At 39.1% G+C, this 23352-nt stretch overlaps 1 protein-coding gene across 3 annotated transcripts in view; it reads right to left on the reverse strand.

Annotated features, from left to right (window-relative positions):
• Window positions 1-4290: 4290 nt before the first annotated feature.
• ZCCHC7 (zinc finger CCHC-type containing 7) overlaps window positions 4291-23352 on the reverse strand; it is a 254818-nt gene continuing 235756 nt past the window's right edge. For all 3 annotated transcript variants that reach the window (XM_047829259.1, XM_047829260.1, XM_047829258.1), the window contains exons 7-9: window positions 13077-13172; window positions 7474-7591; window positions 4291-5026 (exon numbers count right to left, since the gene is read on the reverse strand). In XM_047829259.1, coding sequence (XP_047685215.1) covers window positions 4590-5026; window positions 7474-7591; window positions 13077-13172 — 651 coding nt within the window. In that variant the 3' untranslated portion in view covers window positions 4291-4589. The remainder of the gene's footprint in view (window positions 5027-7473; window positions 7592-13076; window positions 13173-23352) is intronic.

The following is a 23352-nucleotide window of genomic DNA, read 5'->3' on the forward strand; positions in this document are numbered from 1 at the left end:
TAAGAAATTACTTTGGGGGCGCCTGGGTGGCTCAGTCGGTTGAGCGTCCGACTTCAGCCAGGTCACGATCTCGCGGTCCGTGAGTTCGAGCCCCGCGTCGGGCTCTGGGCTGATGGCTCGGAGCCTGGAGCCTGTTTCCGATTCTGTGTCTCCCTCTCTCTGACCCTCCCCCGTTCATGCTCTGTCTCTCTCTGTCTCAAAAATAAATAAACGTTAAAAAAAAAAAAAAAGAAATTACTTTGGTGTTAAGATTGCTAAGTATCCTTTTGTGGGGAGGACTGTTCAGAGACTATGGTTGTAGCAGATGACATTGGAATTTTGCTCATATCCCTGTGTCTCTGTCAGTGGGCTGCCTGCTCAAAAGTAATTCTTTTTGCCTGCCTGCCAAACCCACTTTGCCTGGATGCATAGAGAACCAATGGACTGAGAAAGACTCCTGAGGGCAGCTCTTAAACAATGACTGATTTTATTATTATTACTGTATGTTTATTTTTGAGAGGGAGAGACAGCGCAAGCAGGGAAGGGGCAGAGAGAGGAGGAGACACAGAAACTAAAGCAGGTTCCAGGCTCCAAGCTGTCAGCACAGAGCCTGACGTGGGGCTAGAATTCACGAACCAGGAGATCATCACCTGAGCCAAAGTCAGATGTTTGACTGACTGAGCCACCCAGGCACCCCAACGACTGATTCAAAACAAAACAAAAATCACACACACACACACACTTTAGCGCCTCGATCTGAACGGGACGTAAGGCATCTGGCTTGGATTCCTTCTCTTCTTCCCTATCTCACTTCCCCATTCCCTTACTGGGTTTAACTGGAAACACCTCCTAGTAAATGAGTTTAAGAAGTGATTTATTTCACAACTGTGAGGGTGGGTATGTACAATGTGCATCGTATAAATGTACCAGCAACTTAAGTTGTTCTCTCTGGCTAGAGCCACAGTGAAACAGCTTCATCACGTGAAGGGAATCCTTGCATGGCACGCATAATAGACGGTGTCTTCCAAAGGATGGTACTTCTCTGAATGTTAACCTAAAGTTAACCCCAAGTAAAACCTAAGGACCTTTGCTGGGCCTGGATCCCGGTGATGGTTCCTACAACCTGACATTCTTAACCAATCGAATGTTCCACTAGATAATCTCCAATTCTTTCCTTCCCCACCAGCTGACTTTTAGTTCTCATCCCATGATTATTTATCTTGACAGAGTTTATACTCTCCTGGTGCCCCGCTTATATCTGTTTCCCAGTTATGCTAGTAAGTGATTCCCCTCAGTCAGCTGAGTCTTCAGTGGCCTTGTTCTTCCACAAAGTGGTCCAAAAGGTCTGTAGACCATGCCATGGAGCTAGCAGTCCTTATTTGAGATGAATGGGATATGTCCCACCAAACCCTCAAATACTGGCACAGTCTCATGAAAGTCTAAGCCTTGTAAGAGAAGGATACATCTGGCTCTTGCTTTCAGATATGGCATGCAACCTGAATTCCTTCTTGTCCACAGAATTACTTTTGAGACATGAGACATTTTGGGCTGGGTAACTCTTTGTTGTGGGGAGCTGTCCTGTGCTTTGTAGGATGTGTAGCCACACCCTTGGCCTCTAGTCACAAGATGCCAGTAGTACCTTCTAAACTGTGAAAACCAAAAATGGTAGTATCAGAGGATGGAGACAGCTATGAAGGAATGAATGAAAGGCTTTTTTTTTTTTTGTATGTTATCTTTTGTTGGCAGAAGAATTTTCACTTTTTCCCTATGAGAAGCTTCTCTCCATATCTTTTATCAACAGATTATTGATAGTTAATCTGTCTCTTTACACAAACACAGCATACATCAATCTTTTCATGGTAGCACTAACAGTGTTTCATTGCTCATCAGAGAGGCATTGGGAGAAAGGAATGACAGTATCCCATTATTGTGGGAGTGGGGAGATGAACACTCTTACACACTACCAGGAATGTGTAAGTGATTGGGCAGTATATGACTTCTTGGGAATGTAATTTGGCAATATGCATTAAGATGTGCATGAAATATATGCATATTTTTTAGACCCACAAATTCTATTTTATCAAATAGAATAATCAGAGAAGATACGATGTGCATACGATTTTTAAAAATAATTAAAATTAGAAACAACCAAAACGTTCAATAGGAAGCTGATTAAATAATGGTATAGCCATATAAACGGGAAATCATGTAGCCATTAAAACTAATGATATAGGCACTAATGATATTTGATTAGAAAACCGGAATTTCACAATGTATTAAGTGAAAAAACAAACTACAGAACAATGTAAATACGTATAGAAAAAAAGTACGGAAGGACAGACACTATGAATTTTAACTCTATCTTTGGGTGTAAGAATCAGATATGATTAAAAAAAATTTTTCCCCTTAAGATTAATATGTAATCCTTGTATAACAAAAATAAAGACTGAATGCTGCAAATAGCATGGTCCATGAAAGCAAGACTTGCCACTGAGAGAACAGTAGACAGTTCTCTCCCTATTCTAAGAATGCCAAACCAACCAACATCTAACCCAGAAAAGGAGCCACAAGGGTTGCTGGGCCAGAGGCAAAAGGTGTTCAGGCTTCTCAAACTTAGCAACTAAACAGATTCTTCTTGTTTGGGACATCTGCTTTTCTTCTCAATTGTATTTATTCAGTTAAAGTATTATCTGCTCAACTGTGGAGCCTCTAATATATTTTAAGCTCCCTATTTTTGTATGGAAAGTTAGCGTGTGAGTCCCTGACTGACTCTAACTGAACACTTGGTATAAGAATCGGGCGCCAAGGCAACAAAGAGGAAATGGAGCAGAAGGTCCTTGGTGTTTCTGCTCTTCCCCTGCCATCCTAATGCCCGCAGGTAAAGTAGCTCAGCTGCCTTTCCTATCTGCATATAAATGCATGGACCTGCAGTATAAATTATATCCTTACATGCTTGTCTAATAAAAAAAAAAATTGGGAAAATAGGATAATGTGCAGAAACGAGTGGGAAAAAAAAAGAGCTTTATTTCTTCCATTCTCCGAACAATCTGCTATGTATGAAAGACCCTGAAGAACAGCAATCCCCTCTCTGCCTGGAAGAGGCCCTTGCGTCCGAAGGAATGCTAGCCACACCACACCATTCATAAGCCAGGCTTGTCCTAGGTCTTAATGAGGAATAATACCAATTATTTCAAGACTTACCACTCTATGAAGCCATTTTTCACGGCTGTCACTTTTAGCAGGGTGTTAAAAGACTCTGGCCACTTACCTGAGAGTCAAAACAATCCCAGCTGATGGTAGGAAGCCACGAACCAACACACAAAGAACGCTTACGCTTCGCCGTGAGCAGGGCGGCCACAGGGAAGGCAGGGGACTAAAGACTGTGCAGCCACAATTTACGCTGAAGCTGTTTCAGTGCGAGGAGACTCTCCCCTCCCCGCCGGAAGGTGAAGGGAGCTGATCCTACCACATACACAGCAGTTCGTGTACTTCACAAAGAGTAAAACACAAACTTAAGAATCTAACATAAACTGGCCCGAGTTAACTGACTCCATCTCATTTTATTCCGGCATAGAGCTAGTGCGTGGGCAACAAGGGCATTCTGAACCCAGTTTATGGAGATTTTATAACTCTAGTGACTTGTCTAACCCAAGCACGCCCTTTGTCACGCCAAATCCTTGACTTTTTACATAAATGACAAACTTATTTACTCTATTTCAGACATTTTATTTTTCTTATTCTAACATTAGGCTTTGATAAGTACAAAAATTCACAGGTACAAAAATTTCTGTATAGTCTTGTGGTAGTTAAAAAACCCGTGAAAACAGAATAATTTTTTAATTGGGCAGTATCTGTCTCTATACATCCAAGTTGACAGTCTTCTTGAAGTGTGGCTGTAAAAACGGTGAAAACTATTGCACTGTGATTACGTTAAACCTTTTAATGATTCTTTTTCACTTGTTTCAGGAAATCTATCTTATGACATTTACTGGATGGGTTCCTTACTTGTATTTTGCTATAGGCCAGTGTCTCTGCCTCTTCAGGGCTTCAGTGATGGCACCGTCATCTTTCCGCCTCTGATGCTCTGACCATCAGAAGATTATGCCACCAGCTTCAAGAGCAAGGACAGCTGGATTTAGATTTATAGCTATTACCCCTTTCCAATGTTAAAAAAAAAGTAATGCTGAAAAATATGAATTTTTCATATTAGCATTGATTTCTCTTCCTGCAAGGATTTAATTTTCATACTCCCACAGCATACAAATTATATTTGATGAGCTTTTACTTTTTCAAAAAAAGTATTTTTAAAAATTTTTCTTGAAAAGATTACTTCTTATCCCTAGGATTCTGAGTAAAAATGACATACGGGAACGGGGGAAATCCGAGTACATGTCCTTTTTTTTTTTTTTTTTCCTTCTATACCTAATAACCTGTTGGACACAGAGAATGGAGGTCTCCATGGTCATTGTGCATTGGTTTCAGGTACGGCCGAGATTACAAAAAGAACAAAACAAAATTCATTTGATTTAATCATAGATCATAAACAGATTGCCATGATGTCACAGGCATGAAGACCAGACAAACACTGGAAAGCCAAATCAGAAGCTGCCTCACAGCTTGGACTTTTTTTTCCTCTGCTTAATGAGAAATAAATTATCACTGCCATCGCCCTCCAAATAGCTCTCCTTTTTCTTCTGTTTGCCCCGCTTGCCGTCTCTGGGCAGCTTGTCTTCTCTTGGCTTGTGGTAATGTGATGAGTGGTGGAAGGACTTGGGACCCTTCTGGGTCTTGAAGGTCCCAGGAGAATGGAGTTTTGGGCCCCTGGGGAAGTCCTCCTCCACTTCATGAGCCTTGTCAGCCTTCCTGTGTTTCTCACGCTCTTTGCGGCTCCTGCTCGCTTCTTTTGGGGTTTCTTTCTTTTCTTGAGGCCACCTGCTGTTTCTCCACGAGGCATGGCTCTTCCTCCTGCCATGGGGGGGCCTCTTCTCTGCTGCTTCCATGTGAGGTCTCTTGAACTGCCTTGGAAAATCCCCATTTTTCTGGAGTTCTGGAAAATATAAAAGTATTTCTGCATATTCAGCAGCCAGACAGTCCACACACGGCTTACACTGGTCTGTAAATAACTCAGCAGACAGGGAAACTAGACAATGAAATGTGTTAATGATACAACATTCGAAAGAGCCCTTACTAAGGTAAAACTCACCCGCTAAAAATTGTATGGTTATAGTTCTGTATTTCTGATTGCTAAAAATGGAAAATATCCAGAAATCCAAAGATATTTATTCTATTCAGTACAGTTGTACTAGGTTGAATGATAGAGACGAAGACTAGTGAAAGCAATCATCTCAGCTTTGTGAAGAAAAGTCACATCTGACCAATTCAAGTCATGGAGGGGATAAAGAAACAGCCTTTGACGATGAAGTGAAACAAGATATATCAAATGTCTCATGACATTTCTTTTTTTTTTTTTTTAATTTTTTTTTCAACGTTTATTTATTTTTGGGACAGAGAGAGACAGAGCATGAACGGGAGAGGGGCAGAGAGAGAGGGAGACACAGAATCGGAAGCAGGCTCCAGGCTCTGAGCCATCAGCCCAGAGCCCGACGCAGGGCTTGAACTCACAGACCGTGAGATCGTGACCTGGCTGAAGTCGGACGCTTAACCGACTGCGCCACCCAGGCGCCCCTCTCATGACATTTCAATCACCCTCTGAAGATAAAGTCTGGTCACAGTACTTATAGGTGGATGCCAAACTGGACAGGAGATCATTCCTCCAGAGCAGACATCACTGGCTTGGAGAACACACACATGTGTGTATCTCAGACATTATGGTCCCAGATCTGGTGTTACACTTTACCAGGACTTGGCACCCTTTTATTACAAGTGTCTGACAGGCATGATTCTGATGGGGTAAGTGAGAGATGAGGTTTGAGGGATAAAAACTAACATGTCAACAAAACCTTGACAGATTAAAGAAGTGGCCAATAAAAAAATAGGGATGGGGGTGCCTGGGTGGCTCAGTTGGCTGAGCGACTGACTTTGACTCAGGTCATGATCTCACAGTTCGTGAGTTCCAGCCCCGTGTTGGGCACAGCCCGCTTCAGATCCTCTGTCCCCCTTCCTGCACCTCACCTCCCCGCTCTCAAAAATAAATAAACATTGAAAAAAAAAGGATGAAATGCAAAGTAATATAAAGTTCACAAAAAGTGAACTCTAGGATACAGAGCAAAGGTAATTCCTTATAGACTTTAGCATGAAATAAATTTTTTTTTTCTAAAAAAAATGTTTATTTTTGAGAGAGAGAGAGGGAGAGAGAGGGCAGGCAGGGGAGGGGCAGAAAGAGGAGGACAGGATCCAAAGTGGGTTCCACTGATGTGGGGCTCAAACTCATGAACTGTGAGATCATGATTTGTGCTGAAGTCAGATGCTCAACCGACTGAGCCACCCAGGTGCCTGAAAATTCTAATGGATCATAGAGAACCTCAAAGTAGCCACAGAGTTCCCAATATTACTACTAGTTAAAAGTGAAAACAAATGGTTTTCCTAGAATTATAAAAGTTATAACCACTCATCACAGAAAACCTGTGAAATACAAAAAGTATAAAAATAAAATAGGAGCCATAATCTTTTAATTCAGAGAGGACACTTTGGTGCATTTCTTTTCTTTTCTTTTTTAATTTAATTGCCTAATAAATATCTTTATGTACTATAATCTCTATATATAGTTGAGATAGAGTTTATATGAAATGTAATATGGAAAATATGCAGGAGTTGAAAATAATTCCTTTTGAAAAAGACCTTAAGTCAGAGAGAGTTGGGGGTGGGATGGAGAAAGAATACCAAAAAGGCTCTAAGAGTTATAATGCATAGGTCAACTTGAGAAGTATAGAACTATTTCATCCTGAAAGCAAGAAAAGTAACTGAGTAAACCACTGTTAAACTTAGTAAACTACAGCACAAAAGAAATAGAAAAAAGTAGGCCTAAATTATAAACTAAAAGAACTTCATGTTATCAACAGTTAAGTAAAGGAATCACAGAAGGTGGCTGTGGACCCTGGAGCTCTGCTGTAATCATGGCTGGTAAGAACAGACTTCTCTGGGGAAACTCCAGGAATCACCTAGCAGGGAAGCCTTTCTTTCCATAAAAATACTAGAGACATACAAATGGAAAAAATAATTACTTGCCAAACAGAAAACTCTAAAAAAAAAAAGAGGCTTTAAAACCCTGCTTCCCTGTATGGATAGAAGTATTTTCAGGACATTTTCTAAAATGGTCATGATGTGAAAAAAATGTTTAGTGTGAACAGATCATAATGCAGCGTTTCTGAAGTGGGTGCCTGATTACTGGAGATCAAGAAAGTTCTGGTTTCTATGGTAATTATTTAAAAACATTTTCTGTGCTAACCAATGACACCCAAAGCAGGCAAAGACTGTGTAAAGGAAGACATTTAGGAACTACTGCAAAGGTAATCTCACAAGAATTCAACAACATACCTTTCACCTTTCGTTTTATTCTCTGTTCTCTCTCCCGAATTTCATATTTGTCATCATAGTAGTAGATGAATGGAGATGTTGGAAAGGTCTGGTTAAACATTCGTCTTTCTGTACATTCCTGCAAGTTGTTTGAAATTGTTTCAAATTATCAAATTTGAAATTAGGATGTCACAAGGGCACTGCTCAGGCAACCTTAACTGCAAGATCACAGACCACTGAGGTTAGAGACAGTCCCACATCACGGATACCCCACGCTGAGGCTCAGGATGTGGTCCTGCTGGGAGGCTCGGCCAAACCAACATCCAATCACACCCAACTGTGCTTACAGGCTTCTTTCAGGCTTGGATTTTCTTTCCTTACTTCTTTACCCATGAAACCTTTCTTGTCTTTTTTCAGTCTTCCCTGCCAAACCCCTCCCCCAGTCTGAGCTAACAGCAATGGGGGGCTGGGTCTCTACTGAACTTGCTCTGTTCCTCTTTTAAAGACTTTATTTGGCCTTATGTTGTATTAGACCTTTGCTTATCTGTCTCTTCCAACAGCCTTCCATCAAGTGCTTCTCCTTTCACATTTACACCCTAAAGCGAGTGTAAATTCTTAGCTCTTTGCTCTTTTCCCTTCACCCAAATGGTTTGCGAGCTTATTTTAACCCAATACTGCTAACAAGGGCAGTGATCCTTATGGTGGGGAGCAGGATGGTGGTGGTGGGTTAGGTCTGGTTTGAAAATGCTCCTAGGTAATTCCAAAATACCCCAAAAGAATCCTCTCTTCTCTTTCCTTGCCCCGCTCAAGAGATCACTCCTCTCACTCATTTCTCTAGGTCGGCTCCCCACCTGCATGACTCTGGCTTTTGTACCTCTGCTAGTTTCCAAATCCACATCGTTGGCCTGAGCCACATCCAATAGAATAGGCTTTATTTATCATGATCTGTTGACATATATCCATTCAGCATGTCTGAGACCAACTTTTCTTTTCTTTGAAAGAGGTTTCCCTTTGGAACTTCCCCATTTCTGTCCTCTGCCATCTTGCCTAAAATGTATTTTATAAATGTCCAATTCTTCTTAGCTAGGTGTTGAAGAAAATTAGAACACCTCTTAGGAAGAAAGTATGTGAAATAGCCACATAAAATTTAGCTGACTTATCCTAACATTGGCAAATATACTTGACTTGTAATTCTAAGATACCTGACTGAGCTGGCAGCCACACACTTAGTAAGAGCCTGATTTGCAGATTATGAATCATTCTAAATATACATTTAAGTATTGGAAAAAAAGTAATGTCAATCTGTACCTACTACTGGACTTTATCAAATCACATTTTACCTTAATTTATTTGTTTTTGCTCCAAGAACTGAAACATTAATAATACAATTGAAATCTTCCGTGTAATCCTCTTTCCCATTCCTCATTTGTCTCCTTCCCTTTCCAGAAGTTGCCACTGTCTTAAAGTTGGTTCCTGCCATTCTCATACATTTTATACTCTTACTACTACTAATGACTATTCTAATAAACAACAGTGTTAAATTTGAAGCATTCAGACTTCATAAAAATGGTATCATTCTATAAATATTTTGAAGTGGCTTTAGGTTATAATAGCTTCACAGAATAAATTGGGTAGTGTTCTCTTGGATGATCTGTTTCTGAATAAAGGTTTGGTAAAACCTGACAATAAAACTATCTGGATCTGATATATTTCGGGGGAGAATTCTGATTACTAACTTAATTTTTTTAGTGGTATTGGTTCATGTAGGCTTGTTCTTCATTTTGGTTAATATTTTTTTTCTAGAGAATTATTTATCTGTATTTTCAGACTTAATTTTGAACTTTATTAAATGCAAAGCTTATTTAAAATTTGTATTCTCCTATAATTAAAACTTACTGTATTTTAAGTTATTTACACTTTTTATTCACTATTTGTACCTTTTTTTTTCTTTGAGTAGTTTTTCCGAAGTCTTTTCTTTTGGAAAAAAATATGTTTTTAATTTTTTAAAAATGTTTTTATTTATTTTTGAGACAGAGATAGAGCATGATCAGGGGAGGGGCAGAGAGAGAGGGAGACACAGAATCTGAAGCAGGCTCCAGGCTCTGAGCTGTCAGCACAGAGCCTGATGCAGGGCTCGAACTCATGGACTGTGAGATCATGACCTGAGCTGCAGTTGGATGTTTAACAAACTGAGCTACTCAGGCACCCCTAAAAATGAAAATGTTTTTAAAGAATTAGCTTTTGGTTTTGTTGATGCTATTAATTTTGTTTTCTATTTCAATAATTTTGGTTCTTATCTTTATTATTTCCTTCTTCCAACTATCTTTAGATGTACTGTGTTGTTGACTTTCAGGATCTTTTTGGAATTTTTTGGATCCTGAAGTTATAAGGCAAACCTATATGGTAGCCTAGAGAATTACATACATACATACATACATACATACATACATACATACGTATGTACATATGTATTTTTTTATTTAGGCTTCATGCCAAGCATGGAGCCCAACGTGGGCCTTGAAAGCATGATCCTGAGATCAAGACCTGAGCTGGGATCAAGAGTTGGACATTTAGCTGACTGAACCATTCAGGTGCCCAAGAATTACTTTTAGAAATCACTATCCATGGTGGCTCTAAGTTTCGAGAAGAAAGGGCACCCATAAAAGATTTGGGTCTAAGATTCTGCTATAGTTTGAATGTTTGTGCCCATCCCTCCCAACCCCCAACCAGAATTCATCCCCAAGATGATGGTAGTAGGAGGTGGAGTCTTTGGGTAGTGATTTGGCCATAAGCATGGAGCTCTGATGAATGGGATTAATGTTCTTATAAAAGAGACCCTCACAGAGCTCCCTAGCCTCTTCTACCGTGTAAGGACATAGCATGAAAGTGCCATCTATTAAAAACAGCCCCTCGGGGTGCCTGGGTGGATCAGTCGGTTGGTTAAGCATCTGACTTCAGCTCAGGTCATGATCTCATGGTCCATGACTTTGAGCCCTGCATCAGGCTCTGTGCTGACAGCTTGGAGCCTGGAGCCTGTTTCAGATTCTGTGTCTCCCTCTCTTTCTTTCTCTGCCCCTCCACTGCTTGCACTCTCTCTCTCAAAAATAAATAAACATTAAAAGAGAAGAAGAAGAAGAAGAAGAAGAAGAAGAAGAAGAAGAAGCAGCAGCAGCAGCAGCCGCCGCCGCCGCCCCTCATCAGACATCAATTCTACTGGCACCATGACTTTGGGCTTCCCAGCCTCTAGAACCTAAGAAATAAATTTCTACTGTTTATAAACCACATAGTCTGTGGTAGCTTGTTTACAGCAGCCTAAATGGACTAAGAGAGATTCTAACCATAAAATATTAAGAGCAAATTGCAATTACAAAGAGGTACTAAAAATCTTGATACACTCCCAGCACCCACTCATACTTTCACACGCTCTTGGAGTAGTCTCTCTGTAGAGTGACTACTGTTTTCTATGGTAGTTTGTAGTTTGCCTGATATGAAGCTGCTTAGGACTGTCCCTGCCTCTCCAACTACACGATGAGTGAGGTTAGGGAAGGGCGGTGCCACATTCACCTCAGAATACCTTTTATACGAAGAGGCTGTTCAGTAACATCTATAGAGCTATATTTCTGCAAATGAAGGGGAGGGGTCCTCAGACATCTTTAATCATCTGCACAGTCTTCTATTTGGATCCTGTACAGTCTAGACTGGCGTGGCTATACAGAGCCATACAATACGATAAATATTTTCCAAAGCTAAATGTAAATTATGTTTTGATTATCCACATCGCTGGTCCCCTCCATTAGCACACACAATTGATAGTTGGCTATATAATTTATCTACTATTCTGGATTAGCCACACCACTGATCTTCTTCATTAGTGTGGATGATCTAGAATTCTTCATCTATGGCAGCGATGAGGCTGCCAAATTTGCTTTATTGTGAATTAAAAACTATCTAAATCTAGATTTCTGGGATAAATTCCAAATGTTTTTAATATATTTCCTATCTACATTAACAGGACTGACTAGTAAGCAATATGTGCCCAACTATAATTGTTTTTCTTTAATTGAACAAACATAAATGGAAAATTACACCCTTTTGCTTTAAAGAGGTCAGCAAGCATAAATTGTACATCTGTGTGATCTGCGTGGCAGTGGAATACTCATGGGAATAGGTTTCCTAAACAGTGTTGGCAACATCTGGATTTTGGCAACGAGGTGGAATGCACAAAGCAGGAAAAGATCTAGAGCTGGTAATTTTGTAAGAAAAAGTATTCTTTAACAAAGTTTTTAATGTGCATTCTATGAAAATGGAGTATGGGTCTCTCCATCCATGTCACCATACTATGGATTTGTTCACACTGGAAACAGCATCCAAGTGTCAGTATTGAGAAAGCTCCCCGTACAACTTCTTTGCTTTGGAGATAAAGAAACTGAAGACCGGAGTGCGTTGTTCAAGTCACATGGTGAAGTCAGTAGCAGAGCAAAAGCCAGACCTGAGGATCAGAACTTCATCCTAGCTTTCATGTTGTAATCCTTCATTCCATGGTCCTGCTGCCCCAACGTGGAAGAAAAATTTCACCTGTTGGTGAACTGTGTTGTGTCTCTCCCTTTGCTGCAGAGGTCCAGCCCCAAGGTCTGCGTGAGGTGCCACGGTCAGAATTCAAGGTGGGACTCCCATGAGTCACAAAACGCAGCACTACCCCTCCCCTTCCCACTGTTCACAGCCCTCCCATTTTGAGGACTCTCTACCCCCGAATGCTTTCTACCTCCTGTCATCAGATCACATTTGATTTTAGTTTATTTTGGTTTCTAAGCTGTTAGAAGCCTACCAGGAGACTAGGAATGTATTTCTCCATACAGATTTTCTACTTTTTGTGCCACTGCCCTTCTTCCTCTGCCTCAGGATTCCCAGAATGCAGGAGAGCTTGCAGTCTATTCTCATCGCATCCTGTCTCTGGGATGCGCTGCTGCTGTTTCTTACTTAATGAGACAACTGGCTAGGAGACTCCCTCCCATCTCACAGCAACAAATTCCTTCTGCTTTGACACTCTTGCACCTAAAACACACACAGTTTGGCCCTTTTAGCTGGGGCTGGTAATATGCAGCTTGGATAGGGAATCTGGACGTCTGTGGGGGCAGACAGGCTAGTCAATGATACAGTATCTCTGTCTTTCCACTAGTGTCAGGGTTTATATGTGAGTGATGAAGATTTAAGTGAACACAGTATCAGGGAAAGCTAGAGATACCGGAGAACTACATAGAAAATCTCCAATCATGATTTTGGCTGTGTCAAAGTAATAGCAAACATAAGAACTCATGAGAAGTGTAACCATTTTGGTGACTACTTTTATTCCTCTGATTGACTGTATGAGGCTTTTATTTGTTTTAGCCTAACTTGTTCGTGTATATTTAAAACAATTAGAAGAACGTGCTCTGACAGATCTCTCTGGCAGGGATGGGAAAAGCAAATCAGCTGAAAATACATTAAGTCTTACTTTAGGATGTTAGTTTATTAAAAAGGTAAGCATTCAGAATTACATTTTTTTTTTTTTTTTTTTTTAGTTCATCTTTCAGCAACCACTCCCAGAACAACAGAATGTGTTATGCCCAAATGCTACTCAAACTTACGTGTCCATAATGGCCTTCTTGCCCACAGTTGTAGCAATACACTAAGGCCGATTGTCCAGAAGGGGTCTTCGGCTTTTTGGGTGGTCCAGGTTTGGTCTGCAACATGAATATTTGTGAGCGTTTATTAAATGTTAGAAGAAAATTAAAACCTGATTCTTTCCCAAAGAGCTCTTTTTAGGTAAGAGATCCTTTAGAAATACTGCCTCCTAGAGTTTAGGATCTCACATCCAGATGATTCTCTGTGTTAAAGTACACAACATGACAATTCTTTTCCACTTCACATCAATATGTGCTTTCCTCTCCTTCGCTCCTCATTCCATTAGGCGTTGTGCCCAGTACTGTGTTAGGTATTAGGTATCTCAGAGAGAGAAGCATAACAGGCTAGTAGAACATGAAAGACATCTAAACAGATGATGACAGAAGATGTAAGCAAAGTGAGGAACATGTACAAGGTTTTAATGGAGTGGCAAAGGGGACCCATCATTGGGATGGGGTGGAAGGAGTCAGGGAATGCTTACAAAACTTACATTTACTTTTAAAGAATTAGGTGTAAGTCAAATGGAAAATCCTAGGAAGAGGGGCTAGCATGAACAATGCATGAAGCTAAGAAAGCATACATGCTGACAAAGTATAACATGCATAGCCAGGTAGACTGAAAAATGAGGCTGGAGAAAGCAGGGCAAAAGAAGGGAGGGCCTTAAAGTCATCTTAAAGAACTTGGGGTTTATCTGGGATTTTCCATTTTAAGTGTTGTTTTAAATATGGGAGCAGAGCAGTTAGAATTTTATTTTGGAAAAACCATTTTGGCTTGTAGTTGTAGAGGGCATGAATATGAACAGAAGGTTAGATGCAGTGAAAAAGGTGGCTGTTACGAAATCAATGAGGTGACGAGGGTCTACACTACAAGAGTAACAAGGATAGGAAAAAGGGAATCGATTTGGCCAATACATGAGGGGATAAAATTGGTATCACTGAACATTGAAAAGATATGAGGAATAAAGGAAAGGAGAAATTACGATGCTTTTCAGGTTTCTAAGTTGGGTGCCAACAACTGCTTCAGAAACAGTAGGAAATTAGAGGGAAAGATGATGAAGTCTAACTTGGATGCTGTGTATTTAGGTGATGTCCATTAGGCAGTTGTCTCTGTAAGATTAAAGCTGAGGGAACAAGTGTGAGCTGAAGATTAGCTCTGAATGAAATCTACCGTATAATAGTGGAGGCTAAAATGACCCGAGTGGACAGCATCGCTGTACCCAATATGAACAGTGGTGAGCTCAGGATGGAACCCTGGGCATAACATTTAAGGGGCAGACAGAGGAACCTGGGAAAGGGACAGAGAAGGAAAGGCTGAAGGATGCAGAATCACAGGAGAATATAGTCATAGACCTTAGAGAGTAGTTTCAAGAAGGGTGAACTGATCTGCAACGGAAAATACAGCAGAGGCTTAGTGAGATTAGAACTGAGAAGCATCTGTTAGATTTGGCAATTGTTCATGGATAACCTTAGTATGAGAATTTTGGGATTGGTAGAAAGGTAATAAAGAGCAGAAGGCAACAGGGTGAAGAGTGAAGAGATGAATACAAAGGTGATAAAACCATAAAGAATGAGAAAATGATTCCCCACAGAAGCCAGGATAGTAGTTACTTCCAGTGGGGAGAAAATGCACAGAAGATTTTGGGGTAGCTGCAATTTTCTATTTCTTGAACACAGTGGTGTTATATAACTTAAGTGTGTGTGATGTAACTATGCATTTTTCAATATGTATGTTACATTGGACAGTAAGAAATATTTTAAAAAATTGAACAGAAACAGAAAAAAAGGGGATGGCAGGTACGTATTATTTTGAGAAGCATGAATAACAAGGGGCAGAATAAGGTCGAGCAACATCTAGGAAGGGGATTTGGTAGAGTTTGCTATTAGAATGAGAAAGAGATCTGAACATGTGAGGAAGCTAGTAGAGAGGGAGGTGGTGAAAACAGGAGAGAAGGGAGAAGACAGAGCTAAACCCCTGAGGTGGCAGGGGCTTTAAACAGAAGGAGAAAAACCTAATAGCCCTCCCACTCCCTTTTTTTTTTTTTTTTTTTTTTGTAGGTTGGAAGAAAGAGGTGAGAATGGGAATGAAATTGGATAAGTTTATTTCTTATTTATTTATTTTTTAAAGTGAGCTCTATGCCCAACGTGGGGCTCGAACTCATGAACCTGAGATCAAGAGCAGCACACTCCCGCAACTGAGCCAGCCAGGCGCCCTGCTTATGTTCTTTATTGGGATGCTGTAACAAACAGTGCTGGTGTGCCAACTAATTTCATTATTACTGTTTAATGTGGCAAACAGTTGGCTTGTGGAGGTTTTATGTTATTGACATGGGAAAATAATCTATAGGCTATAAAAATCTTCTTCAACTTTACTTTTAGTTTGTTTCCTAAAATGGAAAACTGGAGGATAACAGTAGCCTAAAAGATCTTTTCTATTGGAAATGACTACAAATGCTACACAAAATAGAATTTACAATTTCAGCTATTGTCAACTGGGATATGATAACTAACAAAGGCCTTATATTCTCCAATAAAAGAATGTGGTTCATGAATTAAGACAAGCTAAAAGTCGTCAAGCATAGTTTTGACAGGTATGCATACAAGCATGTACCACTCACTCACTCACTCACTCACTCACTCACTGCAGTGGCTCATAAATTTGTTCAGGTATAGAGCGCCAGGAAGACATGAAATTATTAAGCAGAAATTATTTTTCCATCTTTGTGTTACTTGATGTGACACAAAATTGCAACCATGAGTATATATGTGGTTTAAGAGAAAGAAATCAAAGCAAGAGATGTGTCATGGATGTGAAGGCAGAACACATAATGTTTTGAGGAAGAAGTTGTCAAAAGCTACTGGTGGGTTAAATAAGATAAAGACTATGAAATCCACTGGATTAGCAATCAGGAAGTTGCTGGAGACTAGAAACCGTTGTGAGCAGTTTATTTGAGGGGTAGAGATACAAGCCAGACTGTAGCGGGTTTATTGTAAGTAGAAAGAACTGAAGAACAGAACACTGATGACTTTTTCAAGATACCAGGTTGTGTATAAGAGAAGGGAAGGGGACAAGTAGAGCAGAACAAGTTCAAGGACGCCTCCATCAGTGATGTTTACCAGAGTGCTGGGCACATGGCATAAGCATATACAAGCATTCTTTCATTGATTTATTAAAAAAAATAATTGAGTGCCTAATATATGCCAGATATCTTAGAATAGATTAGGTAACTGAGAAGTCAGACAAAAATCCCTGCTCACATCTCCCACGTTGGAAGACAGATAAACCAACAAAACACACACACACACACACACACACACACACACACACACACACACAATCGGGTAGTAATAAATGGCACGCAGGCAATTAAAATAGAGTTAAAGGAATGAAAGTCATTGGTGGTGACTTAAATTGCATTTTAGAGAAACTCTCACTGGGATGGTCATTTCTTGTGATAAAAATACCCCCAAGTATGCAATGACTGGGGAACAGCATTCTAGGCCTCAGGCATGGGGACAGGGAATGCAAATCTCGGAGATGCGGGTAAATTTGCCATATTTGAGTATCAGAGAAATATCTGTAAATTTGGAAGTGTTGTAGGTGAAGGAAGCATGGGAGAAGAGGAGGTTCTAAAGATGGAGAGGGACTAGATCGCTTAGGGCTTATCATTCAGAATGGAGAGCACTGGATTTGAGTGGCATGAAAATCCACTCTAAGGCTAATGGTAGGTGCTCAAAAACTAATCGGTGCTGTAGGCAGAGACTATCACTGATGATAAACAGAATTATCCACCCGCCAAATAATAAACATTCTCTGAAAGACTTATGTTTATAATTTTTCAATGTTTTTTTGTGCAAATATATGGTAATTTACTGCTGAGGCAAGATTTCTAGATTCATTGAAGAAAGGAAAATACGCTCACTATGTTTATTCCGCTGGAATAAGAAATTCCATTGGCTCAAAGCCTATGAAAAAGGACAAGATGAATCAGGCAGTAATGATTGGGGAGGGAGGGCACAGAAAGAACCAGAACAAGATGGATATCCAGACACTAGAACTTTGGTATGGATGCAAATAGGGATTTCCTCACAGGAGAACCACTGGTGTCCCCATGGCACTGCTGGCTTTTCCTCAGGAATACAGAACACAGGAAAGCCACACTACTGTACAAGTCTCCAGTGGTTCATTCCCATTGCATCCTCTCAGAGTAAAGGCCACTTTTACTTACTCCTGCCACAGTGCTCCTGATGCTCCTTTCCCCATTTCACCTTCTCGTGTATTAAATTGATTATCATGTCTATTATCTGCCTCCCCATTGCTGGAATGTAAGGTGCACAGGGTAAGAGATCTTTTAGTCCACTCTGTATCCTTATGGCAAGAATCTAGACTAAGTGTTGGTGAACTATGGCCGACAGGACGAATCCAGCTCATTGCCTGTTTTTGTATAGCCCATAGGCAAGAATGCTTTTACATTTAAATGGTTAAAAAAAAAAAAGGATATTTTGCAACACATGAAAATTTTATGAAATTCAAAACTCAGTGTCTGAAAATAAAGTTTTATTGGAACACAGCCAGGCACATCTGTTTACAGGTTATCTAAGGCTGCTACTCTTTTCTTCAATTCCCTACATCACCCAGTGCTTATCAGACATTTCTCCAAAGAAGATATCCAGATGGCCAACAGACACATGAAAAAGATGCTCAACATCATTCATCATCAAGGAAATGCAAATAAAATCTACAAAGAGATAATACCTCACACCTGTCAAAATGGCTATAATCAAAAACATAAGAAGCAACAAGTGTTGGTGAGGATGTAGTGAGAAAGGCCTCCTCTTGCACTGCTGGTGGGAATGCAAACTGGTGCAGCCATTGTGGAAAAACCGTATGCAGGTTCCTCAGAAAGGTAAAAATGAAACTACCCTATGATCCGGTTATCTATGGCTACTTTTCATGCTACAAGAGCAGAGTTATGACAGAGACCATATTGCCTGCCAAGCTGAACTATTTACTACTTGGCTATTCATAGAAGAAGTTTGCCAATGCCTAAACTAGAACACAGAAAGTGCTCAAAAATAGGTGGTGAATAAGTAGATCTTAAAGACTCCAAATTTTATAGAGTGGACATGAGTTATACAGCCAATAAATGTGTTTAAAGTAAATTCAAACACTGAAAATCTCTGCAATATTAGGATGCAGAGCAAAAGTTTTATGAAATTTCTTTGCATTATTTTATTGCCTAAGTTAGAGGAAATTACAGGTAGTCCTAATGTTGTTCCATCGGCCTGTGTCACTCTGCCCAGATAAACATGGTGCACTCCTTCACCTCCTTCAAGTCTTGGCTCAAAGGTCGTATTAGTAATGCTTTCTTGATCACGTTTTTTAAGTCTGTCAGCTCCCTCCAACTGGTGTTCCCTACCCTACTTCACTGCTGTAAAGAAAAAAACAAAAAGAAAACTCCATGTCACTTATCACATCTCCCATAATATATTTTGCTAGTTTGTTTTGTCTATCCCTCCACTTGCATTCCCAGACAAGAAGGACGTAAGGTCTGTGAGGGCAGGGATTTCTGTCTGTTTTTTGTTCACTGCTATACCCCAGATCCAGGGACAGGGACAGGCATATAGTAAGAGTTCTGTAAATATTAATAGATGAATAATGAGGTAATGCACAGGTAAAGCACATGACCCATAGTAAGCATCCAATCCATTTTAGTTATTGTTAATAATTTGGATGCTTTGGAAAACGATATCAATTGTCTTATGTCATTAAAGGACAATTTATTTTTTAATGTTTATTTATTTATTTTGAAAGAGAGTACCTACGAGCGGAGGAGGGGCAGAGACAGAGAGGGAGAGAGAGAATCCCAAGCAGGCTCTGTGTTCACGGCACAGTGAGTGTAGACCTGGAGGCGGGGCTTGATCTCACAAACCCTGAGATCACGACCTGAGCTGAAATCGAGTTGGGATGCTCAACCGACTGAGCCACCCAGGCACCCCTAACAGACAATTTTTTAAATTATGCTTTGATATATTAAAAAGTCTGCATGAATTAATACAGCTTCCTAAGCATCTCCCCTACTTCGAATTGAGAGTGTGGTACATACTCTGGCAGAATCAGGAAAGAATTAGTAATATAAAGAGAATAGGAATTCAGTTTTATAGTACCAGAGATAAAGAGATCCTTCTTAATCAAGACTTTGAAAGCATGTTTCATGTTGACACTTACTTTATTTTTTTTTTTGACACTTACTTTATTTTGAAAGTAATTTCATTCAAAGAGCCTTAAATTTAGCCCCACTGTTCATTTATGCCCCTGGATGAAGTGCAAACATTTGGATGTTCATTCATCTGAATAATGTCACTAGTTAAAAACTTCCATTATTACTAATAAAAATAGCAACAGTATTTATATTGTGCTATGAAATTCTAAACTGTTTCACAATAATTAATTAGTAAATGACACGACAAACACTATCTACATACTCTCATTTTAATAAACTATCATGTACTAGGACTTAATAGGAATGCAATCAGCCTAGATCTTACCTAATTAGAGAACATTTCTGTATTAGAATACAGTACTGAAAACTCAATAATGATTTCCAGTGGACAAGTTCTCATACTGTGATCTAACAAAAATCTTACAGCTATTTAAAGTGTTAGAAATATAAATTTGTGACTACTTCTGCCTTGGAGCATGTCTTTATTTTTAATTAACAGTAAAGGTCCAATTTAACACAGAATATGTCAACTGATTAGCTCTAAGTTCAGGGTTCTGTCATACAGTCTATATTGTGGATGAAAAGTTAAATGTAAGGGAATGAATGTAGTCTTTTAGAACTTTTTAAAAGTTAAACATTTATCTAGAGACTTTGACCCAATGGGTTACCAAGTGAACTATTTATGAAAGCAGCTCTTTTTTTCTTTTTTTTTTTTTTTGTTACAGACATTTAAATAATCTATATTTGTAGGGTGATATCTTGGAGATTACTTTACTATCAATATATAGAAGTAATAACCTGGTAGATAGCATTACCTATGAAAGGTCCATCCCATCTGCTATTCTTGCTGAAAGCTTTTCATGCACCAGTAAACTCAGTAAATATCAGAAGATAAAGCATAAGCCTACCACGCCACGGATTTACTCCTAATGTCTCCTCAAAGTGCAGCCCGATGCAACGATTACAAATGATTTTCTTCTAATGTCATTTTACATAACCCTTTTTTCTGCATGAGTAGTTAGTGCGGAATGAATGAATGAATGCCATTAAAACAGTTAATCATTATCTGGGACACTGGCCTTACTCCCTTCACAACTAGGAATCTCCATGACAAAGGCCAAGAGATCAAAACGCCAGAGCTGCCTCAGTGTCCTATTTCCAACAGTAATTTTTTATGCAAATGAACCTGCTGGGCATCTCCCTCTGTGACCTTGAGCTGCCCTTATCTAAACTGACTTTGATCCAATGAGGGTTTGCATCTAGTTGAAGCTCATTACTATATAGGATATGCAATCAATTTCACTAATTAAAGGGAATTTTCTACTCTTGTGAATGCAAAATGGACTTATTTTTATAATTACACATATGCTTAAAGACTATATGTTTTTATTAATCCAATTTGTTACATGAACATATATTAAAAAGCAAATACATTAAGTACTTGGGGTAAATGTATTCATGACCAAATGTAACGTTTAATACTGAGCTTAGCTCCAGTCTTTCTGGACAAGTCACATTTGTTCATAGACCTCTTAAATCGATATGCTTTTCATGCTTGAGAACGACCCAATTCTTTGAAAATATTTCCAAATCAAATTATTCTTTCTAATAGCACAAGCCTCCCCCCCACCACCCCAATAATCATGTATTAAAAAAAAATCCAACCCAAGTATTAAATAGTATTTCCCAAGAAAATGTTACCCCAAATGTCAGGTCATCATGGTCAAAGTCCATTGGTTGAAGTGACCAATGGCATGAATTTAACAGCTGAGCAGAAAAGTTTCAACTTAAAATATATATTTTTTCCTCTTTAAAGATATTATTTTTATTGCTTACTCTAGAGATCAGATACAGTTTTTTAAGTATTTTATTTAGTTTTATAAAGAGTATGCAGGGAAAAGAGAATGAATGCCCTCCCTTTCCTTTAGTATTGTTTACAATATAAATTCCAGTGAAATGTAACTGGTAGGTATTTAAGATTTTAAAATCAAATCTGGGGCCTAAAGGAATGCAAGTAAGAAATGTAAAAGTTAGGCAAATAGTTGTGTAGTGAACTGAACTAAAGCTGAGTCTGTGGCAAGGCAAAAATGATGATCCCAAGATCCCAAGATATGACCAAAGATACAAAGGTCCTGTCCTCCCTTGTCAGTGTTTTTCTGGGGCCAGTCCTCACACCTGCAGAAGAGGACATTAGGTCTGTTCCAACCACGGTTTGGGACAAAGTCTTCCATTTGTAGACCATTCTGGCAAACAGTCACGGTATTACTTTTGACGAATACTGGGAGGAATTTTCTCCCCAAACTAAAGGTTTTGAAATTATTTTAAAACAAAGCTTCCTTCATAAAGTTTTTTAAGCTTTCTTTTTTTTTTCCCCAGGGAAAAAATTCAATTGTATTCCAGAGGACATTGCTACTAATTTCCCCTACATCCTAAAAATGCCATTAAAAGTACCATATATAATGATACACCTATATCTTTTATGTGTTAAAAAAAAACTATGTCATGTACCCAACAGACTCCCAATCCATTGGGTAATTCCTTAATTAGGCAGATTTTTGAAACATGTATTATGTACACAACAGACCGGAACGTCTCCTTTGGAGCATTTTCTAGTCTATCGGGTGATTACATCATTAAGCCACACATGCTACGTAGAAAAAAATCCTTATGAAAATTCATGAAAAAATGTACAGCACATCATTAGCATGCAGCAGACGTGTATGCTTTTGATATTTTCTCTGTTAAAAAAAAACTACATGAAATAATTAGTCCAGGTCATGAAAACATGAGAAAGGTACCAGACACTGGTGAAAATGAAAATTGCAAAAAATTGCATCTCTCATGGTTTAGCTGAGAGTAATTTGCTTTATTGGAAAATGGATTCTAAAACAGTGTTCATTTGAACTACAGCAGAATGAAAAGTGTCGCTTTATTGATTTGATATTTTCTATACACATCTAACTTCCTCCTTACACCTCTTTCAGATACTAAGTTTTACAAACCAATGGGTCGAAGGTTGCAAATGACCAGTGGTAAGACCATTGATTATTCAAGGCCTTTCAGTACTGTGTGTTTGTATACGTGTATCTTCATTTTATGTAACCAAGAGTATAAAGGATTGCCTGAGTGTATCTTTTTCACTAAGTTGAAACTATACTAAAGGAATACAAAGAGAGGTAAATTGTTGGTAACTCTCAATACTGAAAAGATGGTATATATTCACAACATTAAGCATTAGGCAAAAGTCTAAAAGGCGATATATATGAAGACTAAAATAAATGAAGCACAGGTTTCATAAAAAGAAGCTATTAAACTTATTTATCACTTTTCTTTCTGTAAATGAGATCCCACCCTACATTTCCCCCTACCCCCCCCCCCCCGAAAAAAAAAAAAAAAAAAACCAACAACAAAAAAAGAAAACCTCAGTAAGCAGAGAACAATGAGCATATGCAAGACAGTAAGGATCACAGTAATTCACTCCCTGAATGCTCCAAATCTTCATGGCTTAAAAAGCATCCCAATTTTCTCCAAAGGTAGTGGCATTTATTCACTGGGCCATAGCTAATTTTACATGGAATGCAAAAATGTTAGTTTAAGTTTAATTTACCACCCTATTTAAATATTTCCAATGTAGCTCTCAAACTGCAGGGCTATCCCTCCGTCTATTTTAATTTTAAAGTAAGTTAGCAAAGGCTTCCTTCTTAATCCCCAGGGACTACCTACACAGTGACACGAACGCACAAATTTATGACAGCAACATAAATGCTCTTCTGAAGTAATGTGCAACATTAAGTGAAAATCGTTTCCTGGAAAGATATTATAGGTATCTATATTTTATTTGCCATCTTAAACATATCTGGGTCTTTATGGCCTTATTTTAAAAATGTATTTCCTTTTTATATTTCCTGGTGCAAATGGACTGCATAAATAAGCAATGTGCTATGAGGCTTCAGACCAGCCGATAAAACCTTTCAATTTTCATGCCAGCTTCTTCTTTTGTAATTCAAATCCGCCTGGAA

Source organism: Prionailurus viverrinus, chromosome D4, assembly GCF_022837055.1.
Source record: "Prionailurus viverrinus isolate Anna chromosome D4, UM_Priviv_1.0, whole genome shotgun sequence".
NCBI lineage: Eukaryota > Metazoa > Chordata > Mammalia > Carnivora > Felidae > Prionailurus > Prionailurus viverrinus.